General features: G+C 41.6%; 1 protein-coding gene across 1 annotated transcript in view; it reads left to right on the top strand.

Moving 5' to 3' along the window:
• Positions 1-13,361, top strand: part of lrp2a (low density lipoprotein receptor-related protein 2a) — a 248,832-nt gene that overhangs the window by 137,901 nt on the left and 97,570 nt on the right. Inside the window, 3 exon segments of the mRNA XM_039757567.1 lie at positions 7,276-7,407; positions 7,818-8,019; positions 9,216-9,511. Coding sequence (XP_039613501.1) covers positions 7,276-7,407; positions 7,818-8,019; positions 9,216-9,511 — 630 coding nt within the window.

Genomic DNA, 13,361 nt, shown 5'->3' with positions numbered 1-13,361 from the left:
GTACGCGCCCGCATCATGGCTGCCACGTGTTCCTACCATTCATTTGATAGATCCTCTGAGCACATCCTCAGAAATTAACGTGACGCGTGCGGGACTTGCGGTACCATCGAAAAGTCGAGGTCACGGTATGATATAAGTCGGAACGTGACGTCAGAGTCTCTGTTTACTATTTACATGTGATAGAAAGCTGCTTTGAGGATCCTACGGGATTGGTGTGCGTGCTTCGATGTTTGATGAATGGTTCGATGTGGTCAAGCAAAATGCCAACATACAAATGTATTTGTGGTGCTTTTATATTCAAAAGTCACAATTTCCACATCATATTGACATGGTGCATTTTAAGTCTCACGTAATACCGCCTTTTTTAAAATTTTTTTGCATCTTCACAACAGCATCAGAATGTACGGCTGCGTATTTGAGCCACAGAGAAAGAAAAAGTTAAGAACACAGTGAGAAGTTGTATTTTGTGATTAAAGTGGAAATTTCGGCTTAAATGTTTATTTTATCATTGAAGTAGACCGTCGTAAACGTCACCTTAAAACTGACCCAGCTGTTAATCGCTGTGTGCTTCTACAGTTCCTGAACTGACAGCAGCAATCGCCACACAGAACACGTTACATTTATGATATACCGGCTCTCTGCACATTTAGAATCCTTAGATTTATACTTGATATCACTTTCATGATGAAATGCATTAAAGCATGTATATTACATTTTACCGATAAATTGTTAATGTCATTTAAAAATGAATACTGATAAAAATACAGTGCTGCTGTCTTGCAGGGAGTCACGTCCCATCTGTTTCCTGCCTAGAGTTTGCATGTTTTCCTGGTGGGTTTCCACAGTGTGCTCTGGGTTTGGGGATTTGATGATGCTAAAATGACGCCAGTGTGTGTGTGTGTGTGCTTGTGTTCACCTTGTGATGAGCTGATGCCCCATTCAGAGATTATTGCAGCCTCGTGCCCGATGCTTGGAGGAATGGACACAGCCCTGGATTGATGGATTTAATCACTAAACATCCTTTTCAGAGATATTGTGACAAGGTGTCCACAGAATATAATGGGTGTTTCAGGCAATTCACAATGCAGAGAAGCCGAACCTGTTCTCACCGTGATGATATCTCGCACTGCCACCTGGTGGAATCTTCCAGATTTACATAAAGTATGTGTAAAGAGTACAACGCTTGCGTAGCAGTAGTTTCCACAGACGTGAAGTATAAATCGGCCCTTTGACTTTTGCACTTGTCCACAGGTTGTTTGGCTCCAGCTGTGTCAGTCTTGAAGGGGGTCTTCTCCAGACTGCATGTTTTAGTTCCTTCCTTAGATGTTCAATAGGATTCAAATCAGAGCTCACGGAAGGCCACTTCAGAACAGTCCAATGTTTTGTTCTTAGCCATTCTTGTGTGCTTTTAGCTGTGTGTTTTGGCTCAGCATCCTGTTGGATGACCCATGACCTGTGACTAAAAGAGATTTCTGACACTGGGCATTACATTTCACTCCAGAATGTCTTGCAATGCAATTGCATTGTTCCCTGCACAGACTCTTGTCACCCCATGGCAGATGCATTAAAGCAGCCCCAAAACATAACTGAGTCTCCTCCATGTCTCACAGCAGGTATGGTGCTCTTTTATTTGAAAGCTTCATTTTTTCGTTTGTGGACATAGAGCTGATGTGACTTACCAGAAAGCTCCAGTTTTGTCTCATCTCTTAGAAAGACATTCTCCCAGAATCGTTGTGGCTTGTCACTATGCACTTTAGCAAATTCAAGTCTGGCATTTTATGAGGATTCCTTCAGGGTCTTCTTCCATTGAGCCCACTGTCACATTTAAAATGTTACAGATGGTGTGATGGGACACTGATGGACCCTGACCGAGTTCAGCTTGTATGTCTTTGGACGTTATCCTTGGCTTTTTGTCCACAATTCTCACTGTCCTTCTGCCCACTATGGGATCGATTTTCCTCTTCTAGCTGCGTCCAGGAAGGTTGGCTACAGTCCCTTGGACGTGCTTGGAGATGGGCTTCAAACCTTCTTGTCTAGAATTTTCTTTCTGATCTCCTCAGACAACTCTCTTCTTTACTTTCTGTGGTCCATGTCCACTTTTCTCCATTTAAAGAAAATTAAAGACTGATTGCACAATTGGAGACGTGTGTGATACAAATTCAAGAAAACAGTTTGAAAAATCTATTTTTGATCTTTCTTAGGGGTCCCAACAAAAGTGTCTAAACCATTTTAGAATATCTTTGTAAAATAAGCGAAACTTGATCTCGTTTCACACACATCAAAGGCATACAGGTATACAGGCAGCACTGGATTAACCATAAAGCAAAATAAGCACACACTTAGGGCATCAAGGAAAGGGGGGCACCACAAAAATTTTCCATTTACAATAAACCCAACGATGCATTAATGCAAAATAAACATTTTTTTCCATCGTATTATAAATTTTGTTTCATTTAAAAAAATAAAATGTTATTTTAAGGTTTATTATTGTTTATATTTTGAGTTAGATATAAATTTGGGGCACCAAAATCTTTTAAGTGCTTAGGGCCGCTAAAGGTCTTAATCAGGCCCTGTACACAGGGGACAATTGCTTTTCATTTCATCACTTTTCACGAGGCATACAGCACGGTGGTGCAGTGGTAGCGCTGCTGCTTTGCAGTAAAGAGACCCGGGTTCGCTTCCCGGGTCCTCCCTGCGTGGAGTTTACATGTTCTCCCCGTGTCTGTGTGGGTTTCCTCTGGGTGATCTGGTTTCCTCCCACAGTCCAAAGACATGCAGGTTTAGGTGCATTGGGGATCCTAAATTGTCCCTGGTGTGTGCCCTGCAGTGGGCTGGCACCCTGCCCGGGATTGGTCCCTGCCATGCATCCTGTGCTGGCTGGGGTTGGCTCCAGCAGACCCCCGTGACCCTGTGTTAGGATATAGCGGGTTGGACAATGACTAACTGACATACAGCACTTATTCAATGAACTGTAAGTGGTCTACCAAATGTGTCCACTACTGTATTACTTCATACAAGGAGGCATGCGCCATTTATTTTAATGCAGCCACCATGTTCAGCTTGGCGTATACATGCAAGTCGGCATTCTTTCATATCAACGACATTAAGATTATGATCATTATGAACATCAATCACTAGCCTGCACCTGCACATTGCACTTACAATGTATGCGTCTGATTCTACTGCTAGGATTTTCCTCATTAGGTGACAAACACGGCAGATGTAAACAAGATGTGTTCTGTTTGCTAAAAGTGTGAAATGTGTATACAATACAATACAATACAGTTTATTTTTGTATAGCCCAAAATCACACAGTAAGTGCCGCAATGGGCTTTAACAGGCCCTGCCTTTTGACAGCCCCCCAGCCTTGACTCTCTGAGAAGACAAGGAAAAACTCCCAATAAAAACCTTGTAGGGAAAAATGGAAGAAACCTCAGGAAAGGCAGTTCAAAGAGAGACCCCTTTCCAGGTAGGTTGGGCGTGCAGTGGGTGTCAAAAGTAGGGGGTCAATACAATAAAATACACAGAACAGAACAAATCCTTAATACAGCATAATAATAAAAATTTTAGAAATACGGTTTAACAGTAGATGATAATTAGGTTTGGATATTTTTAGAGTCCTGGAGACCTCATCCATCTAGCTGCCTCCCCATTTGGCCATGCCACGGCTGAAACGTTGCTCATGAAAGGACCCTCTTTCCCATGATTCCTGTGATCCTCCATCAGGGATGACTTTACCATAGGCAGGCAAACAACTTGGCAGGTGGGCCATGGCACCAATTGCCACATTTGGATACCGAGAAAAGAAACAGAATAGGTGAGGGTTAGTATTCAAATATAATTATCATGTTACTTATGTTTTAGTGCTAATGACTAACAACGGAGATGCAGTCTGTACAGTTAATCAGCAGCTCTAGTCAGGATATGCTAAACTGAAGTAGTGAGTCTTCAGCCGGCATTTAAAGGCTGAGACTGAAGGGGCATCTCTTATGGAAGCAGGAAGACCATTCCACAGTTTAGGGGTCCTGTAACTAAAAGCTCGACCTCCCACTGTTATTTTATTAATCCTTGGAATCCTAAGCAGACCGGCATCTTGAGATCTTAATGTGCGCTCAGGTTTGTAAGTCATGATAAGTTCAGACAAGTAAGCCGGACCTTGGCCATTTAATGCTTTATATGTTAAAAGGAGGATTTTGAAATCTGCCCTAAACTTAACTGGGAGCCAGTGTAAAGATTTAAGAACTGGAGTTATGTGTTCATATTTTCTTGTTTTTGTAATAATTCTTACAGCCGCATTTTGGATTAACTGGAGGCTGTATAGAGAACAGTTTGAACAGCCAGTGAACACCGCATTGCAGTAGTCAATCCTACTAGAATTGTATGAGCTTATATAGTGGCATTTAAAAATGGAAGTGACCTGTGCCTTGACAGGGTGCCATATGTGCATGCATACTGTATATATTGATACATTACAAGCATTTGCATGTTGATACAGAAATAAACACTCAGGTATGTGCAGCTTACAGATGTTTGATATAAAGGACAGGGTGAATTGTTTGCATGTTGCTTTCCCAGACAGGCTGTGTATCCTGGTGGGAACTGAACTCCTGTCTCTAGAACTGTGAGGTAGTTTCTACCTCAAGCATTTGTGTAAGCAGTGCTTGTTCTAAAGATGTACGCAATTACTCCAAAACTTTGTACCCAGTGGAAATGGAGAGCAACACAAATCAGAGGTTCCTTTCCCTTGAAAGTAATGTCACACATTTCCCATTCCCCATATTATGCTTCACAGTTTATGTCAATAAATGCCTGTTTCTGAAATGGTTGAATGTACAAACACACAAAAACAAGAGGAGTAATTCTAATGTCATCACAATTCAATTTAACATGGTTAGTTATAAAATAAACACTTTGATATAAAACTGTAGGTTTCAATATTTAAAAAAGGTGCCTTCAGAAAAGAAACTGGGTTGGCATTTCTACAGATTCCCACAGAAACATTTCTTTTTTTACAAACCCGATTCCAAGAAAGTTGGGACGCTGTGTAAAATGTAAAAAAAACAGAATGCAATGATTTGCAAATCTCATAAACCCATATTTTATTCACAATAGAAAACATATCAAATGTTGAAAGCGAGACATTTTACTATTTCATGAAAAAATTTTAGTGCATTTTGAATTTGATGGCAGCAACTTGTCTCAAAAGAAATGGGACAGGGGCAACAAAAGTAAGTGGTTATAAAAAGAAACAGCTGGATGAACATTTTGCAACTAATTTGGTTAACTGACAACAGGTCAGTAATGTAATTGGGGATAAAAAGAGCATCTTAGATTCTGTCAGAAGTAAAGATGGGCAGAGATTCATCAGTCTGCAAAAAATGTATCTACAAATTGTGGAACAATTTCAGAATAATGTCCCTCAACATAAAATTACAAAGACTTTGCATATCCAATCACCTACAGTACATAATATCATCAAAGGAGTCCTAGAATCTGAAGAAATCTGTTTTCAAAGGACAAGGCCGAAAATCAATATTGGAAGCCCGTGATCTTTGAGCCCTCGGACTGCACTGCATTAAAAACAGGCCTGATTCTGTCATGGAAATTACAGCCTGGACTCAGGAACACTTCCAGAAATCATCGTCTGTGAACACAGTTCACCGTGCTATCCACAAGTGCAAGTTAAAGCTCTGTTATGCAAAGAATTAGCCATATGTGAACATGATCCAGAAATGCCACCGTCTTCTCTGGGCCAAAGTTCATTTACAATGGACTGAGGCAAAGTGGAAAAGGTCAGACAAATCAAAATTTGAAGTTCATTTTTGAAAACATGGACACTTGTTATCAGCCTGCATCTCTGATGTACGGGGGTGCATTAGGGCCTGTGGAACTGACAGCTTGCACATCAGGAAAGGCACCATCAATGTTGAAAGGTACATACTGGTGTTAGAGCAACATCTGCTCCCATCCAGATGACATCTTTTTCAGAGAAGGCCTCGCAAATTTCAGTAAGACAATGCAAAAGCGCATACTGCGTCTATTACAACAGCATGGCTTTGTAGTAGAAGAGACCCGGCGCTAAACTGGCCTGCCTGTAGTCCATACCTTTCACCTATTGAAAACATTTGCCGCATCATGAAACGAAAAATATGACAAAGAAGACCCAGGGCTGTTGAGCAGCTAGAATCCTGAATCAGACAAGAATAGGACGACATTCCTCTCCAAAAGCCCAGCAACAGGTCCCCTCAGTTCCCAGACATTAATCGACTGTTGTTAAAAGAAGAGGGGATGCTACAGAGTGGTGAAACAGACCCTGGCCCGACTTTTTGAGACGTGTTGCTGCCATCAAATTCAAAATGACCTTCTTCTTTTCTTAAAATGGTGCATTTGCTCAGTTTTAACATTTGATATGTTTTCTATTGTGAATAAAATATGGGTTTATGAGATTTGCAAATCATTAGATTCTGTTTTTATTTACGTTATACACAGCGTCCTAACTGTTTTGGAATTGGGGTTATAATATTACTGTATATACTCACGTTTAAGTCCTCTCGCAGATAAGTCGGGATTTTACCGTATAATTTCCAGTATTTTATAATGTCGGTTTTATTAGTCGAATGCGGAAAACTCACACTATTGGTCCAAGAGATTACGATATGCTAATGCCCACCTGAGAGAATAACCACGGAGCACACTGCCTTTTTTTATCTATTGTGCCTACATGACCACACAGTAACACCCAAACTATTCCGTAGCAACTTTTGCACTGTTTTTTTATTTTTTGTATCTCACCCCCTCATACACCTTTATCGTAAGGGCATCCCTTATGTACGATGGAGTATTTGATCAGAAGCTGGTTTTAAATTAAAAGTGGCGAAAGAAATTGGTAACTGTGCTGCTGCAACAAAATGCGATGTGTCTGAAAAACTGGTGTGAGATTGGAGAAGGCAAGAAGATGTGAAAAAACAATGTAAGTGTTGCCTTTTTGAACAGGCGTATAAGTCAGGGACTGATTTTATGATCGATTTTTCGGGTTTCAAGACCAACTTATACGCGAGTATATATACGGTAATCTTTATTTGTTCTAGATAAATATATTACAGAAGTCGTTAAATAATAAGACATTCAAGCATAAGCTTCAATAACACAAAATTTACAATATTTTAAAAGTCTCTTCAGAGTACAGCCAATGGTATTAACTTGAGCTAAATTTTAAGCGTTTGGCTCAGTTCATAAAACATGAATTTTAACCAGAGAGCGTTTGTTTCATCCTAGCTTCCCATGTTCGGACTTGCTCGAGCGATCAGTTCAAATGTGATGATTCAAGGTGCATTCCGGCTTCATGGATCTGTGATGGTGACAATGACTGTGGAGACATGAGTGACGAGGACGAGAGGCACAACTGTGGTGGGTATTGATTGAAGGCCATTTGATAATTGAGAATGATCTTAGGGATTAAATGAATCCCTTCTGTTGATTACTAAGATTCTGTCTTGTGATATTCTTAATAACATTATGGCAGTGCAAGCAGTGCCATTGGCTCTCTCAGTGGCCACTTTATTAGGTCCACCTGTCCACTATCAGGTAGGACCCTCTTTGTCACAAAACAGCCTTAATATTTCAATTCACGGATTCGCATATACAGCTTGAGCTAATATATCTAGTGAGGTAAAGCTGTCTTGCTGTTTATCTCCGTTCTAAATTCTTTTGTAGATTATTTGAGGGTTAAATTTGAGGGTTTATGTTCAAGACTTATTTTTGATGGCTCACTCGCTATACACTGTTGATTTACTGTGCCATTCTGTCTATGCTTTCAGCCAACCGCACCTGTGCTCCATCTGAATTCACCTGCGTGAATTATCGGCCACCACAAAGAAAATGTATCCCCCAGTCCTGGGTGTGTGATGGGGACGCTGACTGCGCTGACGCCTACGATGAACATCAGAACTGCACAAGAAGATCTTGCTCAGAGACGGAATTCACTTGTGACAACGGTTTGTGTATCAGGAGTTCTTACAGGTGAGCTCACAACTGCTATTTATAGTCCAATGGCCAAAATGGGGTAGAAATTGAAGAAATGGAACACTGTTACTCATTACATAGAAACTACCAAATTACTGAGTTAACAGTTCCAAGACATTTAGTGGCATTCACTCATTCCCATTGTGAAGCCCAGGGAGTGTATGGCCACCCTAACATGACACAGACAGGCAGGACACAAATTTCTCCACGCAGTACACCTTTATTTACAGATGGGGAAACGTTTTCTTCACTCCCCACAAGAGCACAATGTTCACAACACCAAAGCAGCAGTACATTGTCCTTCCTCTTCTCTCTTTGTCACCCTCCTCCACTCTTCCACAGTCAAGCTTCGTCCCTCTTACTCCTGATTCTGAATGGAGTGAGGCAGCTCCTTTAAACTCTTTCTGGGAGTGTTCCAGGTGGCTCATTAATCAGACCTGGAATCACTCCTAGGGTTAGGGTTAGGGTTCTGCAGCTCCCCCCGGTGGCCCCCACAGAACCCAACAGGGCTATGCCAAACTCTAATTCCCAGTGTGCCCTGCAGGAAACCATGGTGCCACAGCCTCCCAGGCGGGTTGCCCTCTAATGTCCTGGAGGAGGTAGTGCCTTGCAGATGCCCTCTTTCCCCCAAGGCCTTCCATCCACCTGGTGTCTTGGCTGGGTAATGGCCGTGGCCGATTGTTAACCCAGCTTTAAGGCTGATGAGCTTATTTCTAGGTCAATAACATTCACTTGTGACTGTCCCTGGTCTATAAAGAGTTAAGGGGAACGGTCCAGTGACTTTCCTAAAAAGGACATAAATGCTTTTGACCAGTGGACTACTTCAACCCAAAGATCCAAAGAAATGTCACATGAAGGATGTCATGTGCGGTTCATACTAAAATGTGTAAAATGCATAATATACAGTATCTGCCTCGCTCCTGATTTCCTCTATTATCGTGCATTTTTGACACAAAATGTTTTCAGGTCTTCAAACCAAATCTAATATCAGATAAAGTGTGACTGAGTGAACAAAACATTATCTTAAACTGGAAGTGTGTTAAAACGAATCACCTTCTTCCAGCACTGTATGTACAGTAACTGTTCCCAGAGTTCACAGCCAAATTTTTTCTCATATGATTGCCATTGCGGTGAATAAAAAGCATCTTTCTATAACTTTAGCTCACTTGTGCTCTTTTGTATGTTGATTTGAGGTGTGACCGGCGGAATGACTGCGGAGACGGTAGTGATGAACGTGGCTGTACGTATTTACCGTGCTCCCAGCAACAGTTCACCTGCCAAAATGGCCGCTGCATCTCAAGAAGCTTTGTGTGCGATGGGGATAATGACTGCGGAGATGAGTCTGATGAACAAGAGCATCTCTGCCACACACCAGCGGCCACCTGTCCACCATATCAGTTCAGATGTGACAATGGAAACTGCATTCAGAACAGCAAAGTCTGTGACAGGTCAGATGACTGTGGGGACAACAGTGATGAGAAGGGATGTGGTGAGTCTAACATACACTTTATGTGGATGGAAATGTTTTCCCAATAATAATGTGCATCTTGATTTTGCTTCCTGGACATTTTTGGGTGCTGTGACAGAACAACTAGGGGGTATGCCAGCCACCCAACCCGACACAGTCAGACACAGGAGGCACACTTATAATAACACAAGGTTTTTATTTTTCTTCACTCGTAGAGAATGTCTTCCCTGTTCCCGCAGTCCAAGCACAAGCACACACACAAAATAATTCTCTTCCTTCTCTCTTTCTTTTCTCCTCCTCTACTCCGGTCAAGCTTTGTCTTCCTCCTCCTGACTCTGGCTCACCTGCTGGCTTCCCAGCAGTCCTTTAAATAGTCCTTGACCCAGAAGTGCTCCTGTCCTTCCGACCACGTAACTGGCTAGCACTTTCAGGTCTAATGAAGAACTGGCTTTATTCTTCAAACCTGGAAGTACTTTGGGGCTTCTGTCCTCATGACTACCTCATACTTCCAGGCTATAGGGAAAGGATGAGTCCCCAGGTCCTTTGACAGCTCTCCCTGGTGGCACCCACGGCATCCAACAGGGCTGAGAAACCAAACTCCAAGTCCCAGGATGCCCTGTGGGAATCCGGGGCAGCACTGCACTCCAGGGGAGCTGCCATCTAGCATCTAGCTACTTTTGGACACTGCCTCCCACCATTCCTTCCATCCTCAGGGTGTCCCGACTGTGTTGAGCTGCTGGCCGTCTCTCACAGTGCAAATTATGGATTTACATAAACAATTTTACAAACAAAAGGAGTCTATTCACTCCTTTAAACCCATTTGTTTAGCTAATTGCTAAGCTTTCCCTGATATCTCATCTGGAGTCTTCTTAAAAGTTATTAAGGCTTCTGCTTAGGGTTACCAGACACCTGCGAATCCAAAGGTCGACACCAAAGGTCATTAAGGAGGACAAAGGGGAACGTGTCTCATGCTATTCACGAAACACACTGTGAACTGGGTGTTACAATGAAAACTTTAAAAACAACTGATCTGACAGGTCATAAAAGGTACGCATGTTTGCAATGGATACGTAAGAATTACAAACTAAACACTATGCTTCGTTTTCGATGCGTCCTTCACCAAAGCACATATACCTTGTTTTCATGTGGTCCGATTTGCATTTCCTCTTGTTAGTGTTACAGCTGGATGACATTTTCAGATAAAAGAAAACCGCATATTCGTATAACAAATATGGACAACACAAAATGGTGAAGTGGCTGTAACCGTGTTTTGTTTTTGATAAAATATAGATGATTTATCTAAAACATAGAGATAATAGCGTGCGATTTCAGGAAATAACACAGTCATGTCAGCGACGGACATTTTCACCTTTTTAAGCAATGCCTGCCGGATGGAGGACAACACACAGAAAAGGAGGACATGTCCTTTTTTTTCTGGACGTCTGGTAACCCTACTTCTGCTTCAACTCCATGTCCATGGCTGCTGATCACAAAAATTACCTTTATAGTTTTATAAAACACATTATTCCTTTACAATTGTTTATCTTTGTGGTTTCCTCTCATGTCATGAGTATTGTAGCAGGGCCAACCGGGCAAAAACCCTGTTCAATTTATTGGCACAAAAAATAAAGCAAATCTTTAACAAAAATAAGCAATTGCTGGCACTGCAAAGGTCGGTAAGTTGCAGTCGTTTATAAATGTGTGAGGCGTCTGTCTGCGTGACCTTCCTTATGGCTAGTCAGGTCCAATTTGAGACTCCACTTGCTGGGTGTGTCTCTCCTGTATACTGGAGCCTCTTTGGTTCTGTTGTTCTCAAGAGGCAATTTATCAAAGCTGTGAGGGAAACGGGAGACAAAACTGTTAGTGACAGTGCCACCTCTCGTCCCAGGCTGGTACCACATACTTAGATGAGCGCTGTAGACGATCTTCATACGTGACAGAATACATGTACAGTAGAACAACTACAACTGGAACATCTGGGTAATCTAAGAGTAGTGTCACTGCTCCTAACAATGCAGCTTGGATACACCAAGTACTGTGACAGCCACGCTAAAGAGTTTCATTACATTAAAAAGAACTGGCCACTCCATAAGGGCAGAAAAGTGTGGCACATCAAACAACAAAAGATTTTTTTTGCCACCTCTTGATATAAAACTTGGACTTCAATATCTGAGAAAGATGTTTCCACAAATAACTGATGCCAAAATTAAGGAATGCGTCCGATTTTGTTGGTCCATAAGTCAGACACATCATCAATGACAAGAAGTTCAAAGATCTGCTAGGGGAGGAACTCACTTGGAAGTTATTTGGGGATGTTGTTGAGAATTTTCTTGGCAACTGCAGAGTATCAAATTAGGTCCAGCTGGTGGACAGCATGCTTAAAGCAGACAAAACCACGAGGTGCAATATGCCGTTAGTAACTCCATTTTCTTCATTCATGCTTGAACTTCTTCCCTGCTAATCTTGGTGCAGTCAGTAATGAATTGGTAAGCTTCACCAGGTCATTGCAATGATGGAACAACAACAACAACAACATTTATTTATATAGCACATTTTCATACAAAAAGTAGCTCAAAGTGCTTTACATAATGAAGAATAGAAAAATAAAAGACACAGCAAGAAAAATAAAATAAGTCAACATTAATTAATATCGAATAAGAGTAAGGTCCGATGGCCAGGGTGGACAGAAAAAACAAAAAAAACCTCCAGACGGCTGGAGAAAAAAATAAAATCTGTAGGGATTCCAGACCATGAGACCACCCAGTCTCCTCTGGTCATTCTACCTAACATAAATGAAACAGTCCTCTTTGGATTTAGGGTTCTCACGGAAGGACTTGATGATGATGGTCACGTAGACTTCTGGCTTTCAGTCCATCAATGTTGGTGCATCATGATGCTTTGAGTAGGTGGTGGTGGCACAGGCCACCACCACAAAGAAACCGGAAAAGGAAACAGAATAGAGAGTAGGGGTCAGTACGGATTTTAGAGCCACCATGAATAGTTATTATGAAGAGTTGAACATACAGAGTATCAGGATTACGTTAAAGTGAAGTTATGAGAAGGCCATGTTAAAGTAATGTGTTTTCAGCAGTGTTTTAAAGTGCTCCACTGTATCAGCCTGGCGAATTCCTATTGGCAGGCTATTCCAGATTTTAGGTGTATAACAACAGAAGGCCACCCGCCTCACCACTTCTTTTAAGTTTTGTTCTTGGAATTCTAAGGAGACTCATTTGAGGATCTGAGGTTACGATTTGGAATATAAAGTGTCAGACATTCCGAAATATAAGATGGGGGGAGATTATTTAAGGCTTTATAAACCATAAGCAGAATTTTAAAGTCAATTCTGAAAGACACAGGTAACCAGTGGACAAGCATCATCAGGGTAAGTGAACTCCATCAATGGTGATGAGTATTATCGAACACTGAAAAGAGAAGCATCAGCAAAAGCACTTTTAGCTCAACTGAAGCAATGCAGTGTGTCAGGATCATAAAGCAGCTAGTCACAGCAGATTAAATAAAATCTAGTTACATGTCTGTAGAGTGTAAGTGAACAGACAAACAATGATAAAGAGTTGGGGTACCATGCTGGTAACCCCATATAACTGAAATTGAAAAATCAAAGAAAAACACACAACAATTGTGGGAAAGTCTTTGTGGATGTAAGTGCTTAGTTGAACTGCCTCAAGATGGCAGATCTTCTGGTCATAAGTCCCTCTGGCAGGAAGTGGTGGGTCCAGGTAGATGGACAATGTAAGTGATGTCAGTGGTGTTATAGCTGTCAATCTTCCAGTCTGCAGAGGGAGGGAGGAAGAGAAAATGCATTAGGACACAGTGCCAATCCCTGGAGTGGTGGGGAATTACAATCACCAGA

The sequence above is a fragment of the Polypterus senegalus genome, chromosome 6, assembly GCF_016835505.1.
Source record: "Polypterus senegalus isolate Bchr_013 chromosome 6, ASM1683550v1, whole genome shotgun sequence".
Lineage (NCBI taxonomy): Eukaryota > Metazoa > Chordata > Cladistia > Polypteriformes > Polypteridae > Polypterus > Polypterus senegalus.
The sequence above is the reverse complement of the archived record's forward strand: the minus strand, read 5'-3'. Positions and strand labels throughout refer to the sequence as shown.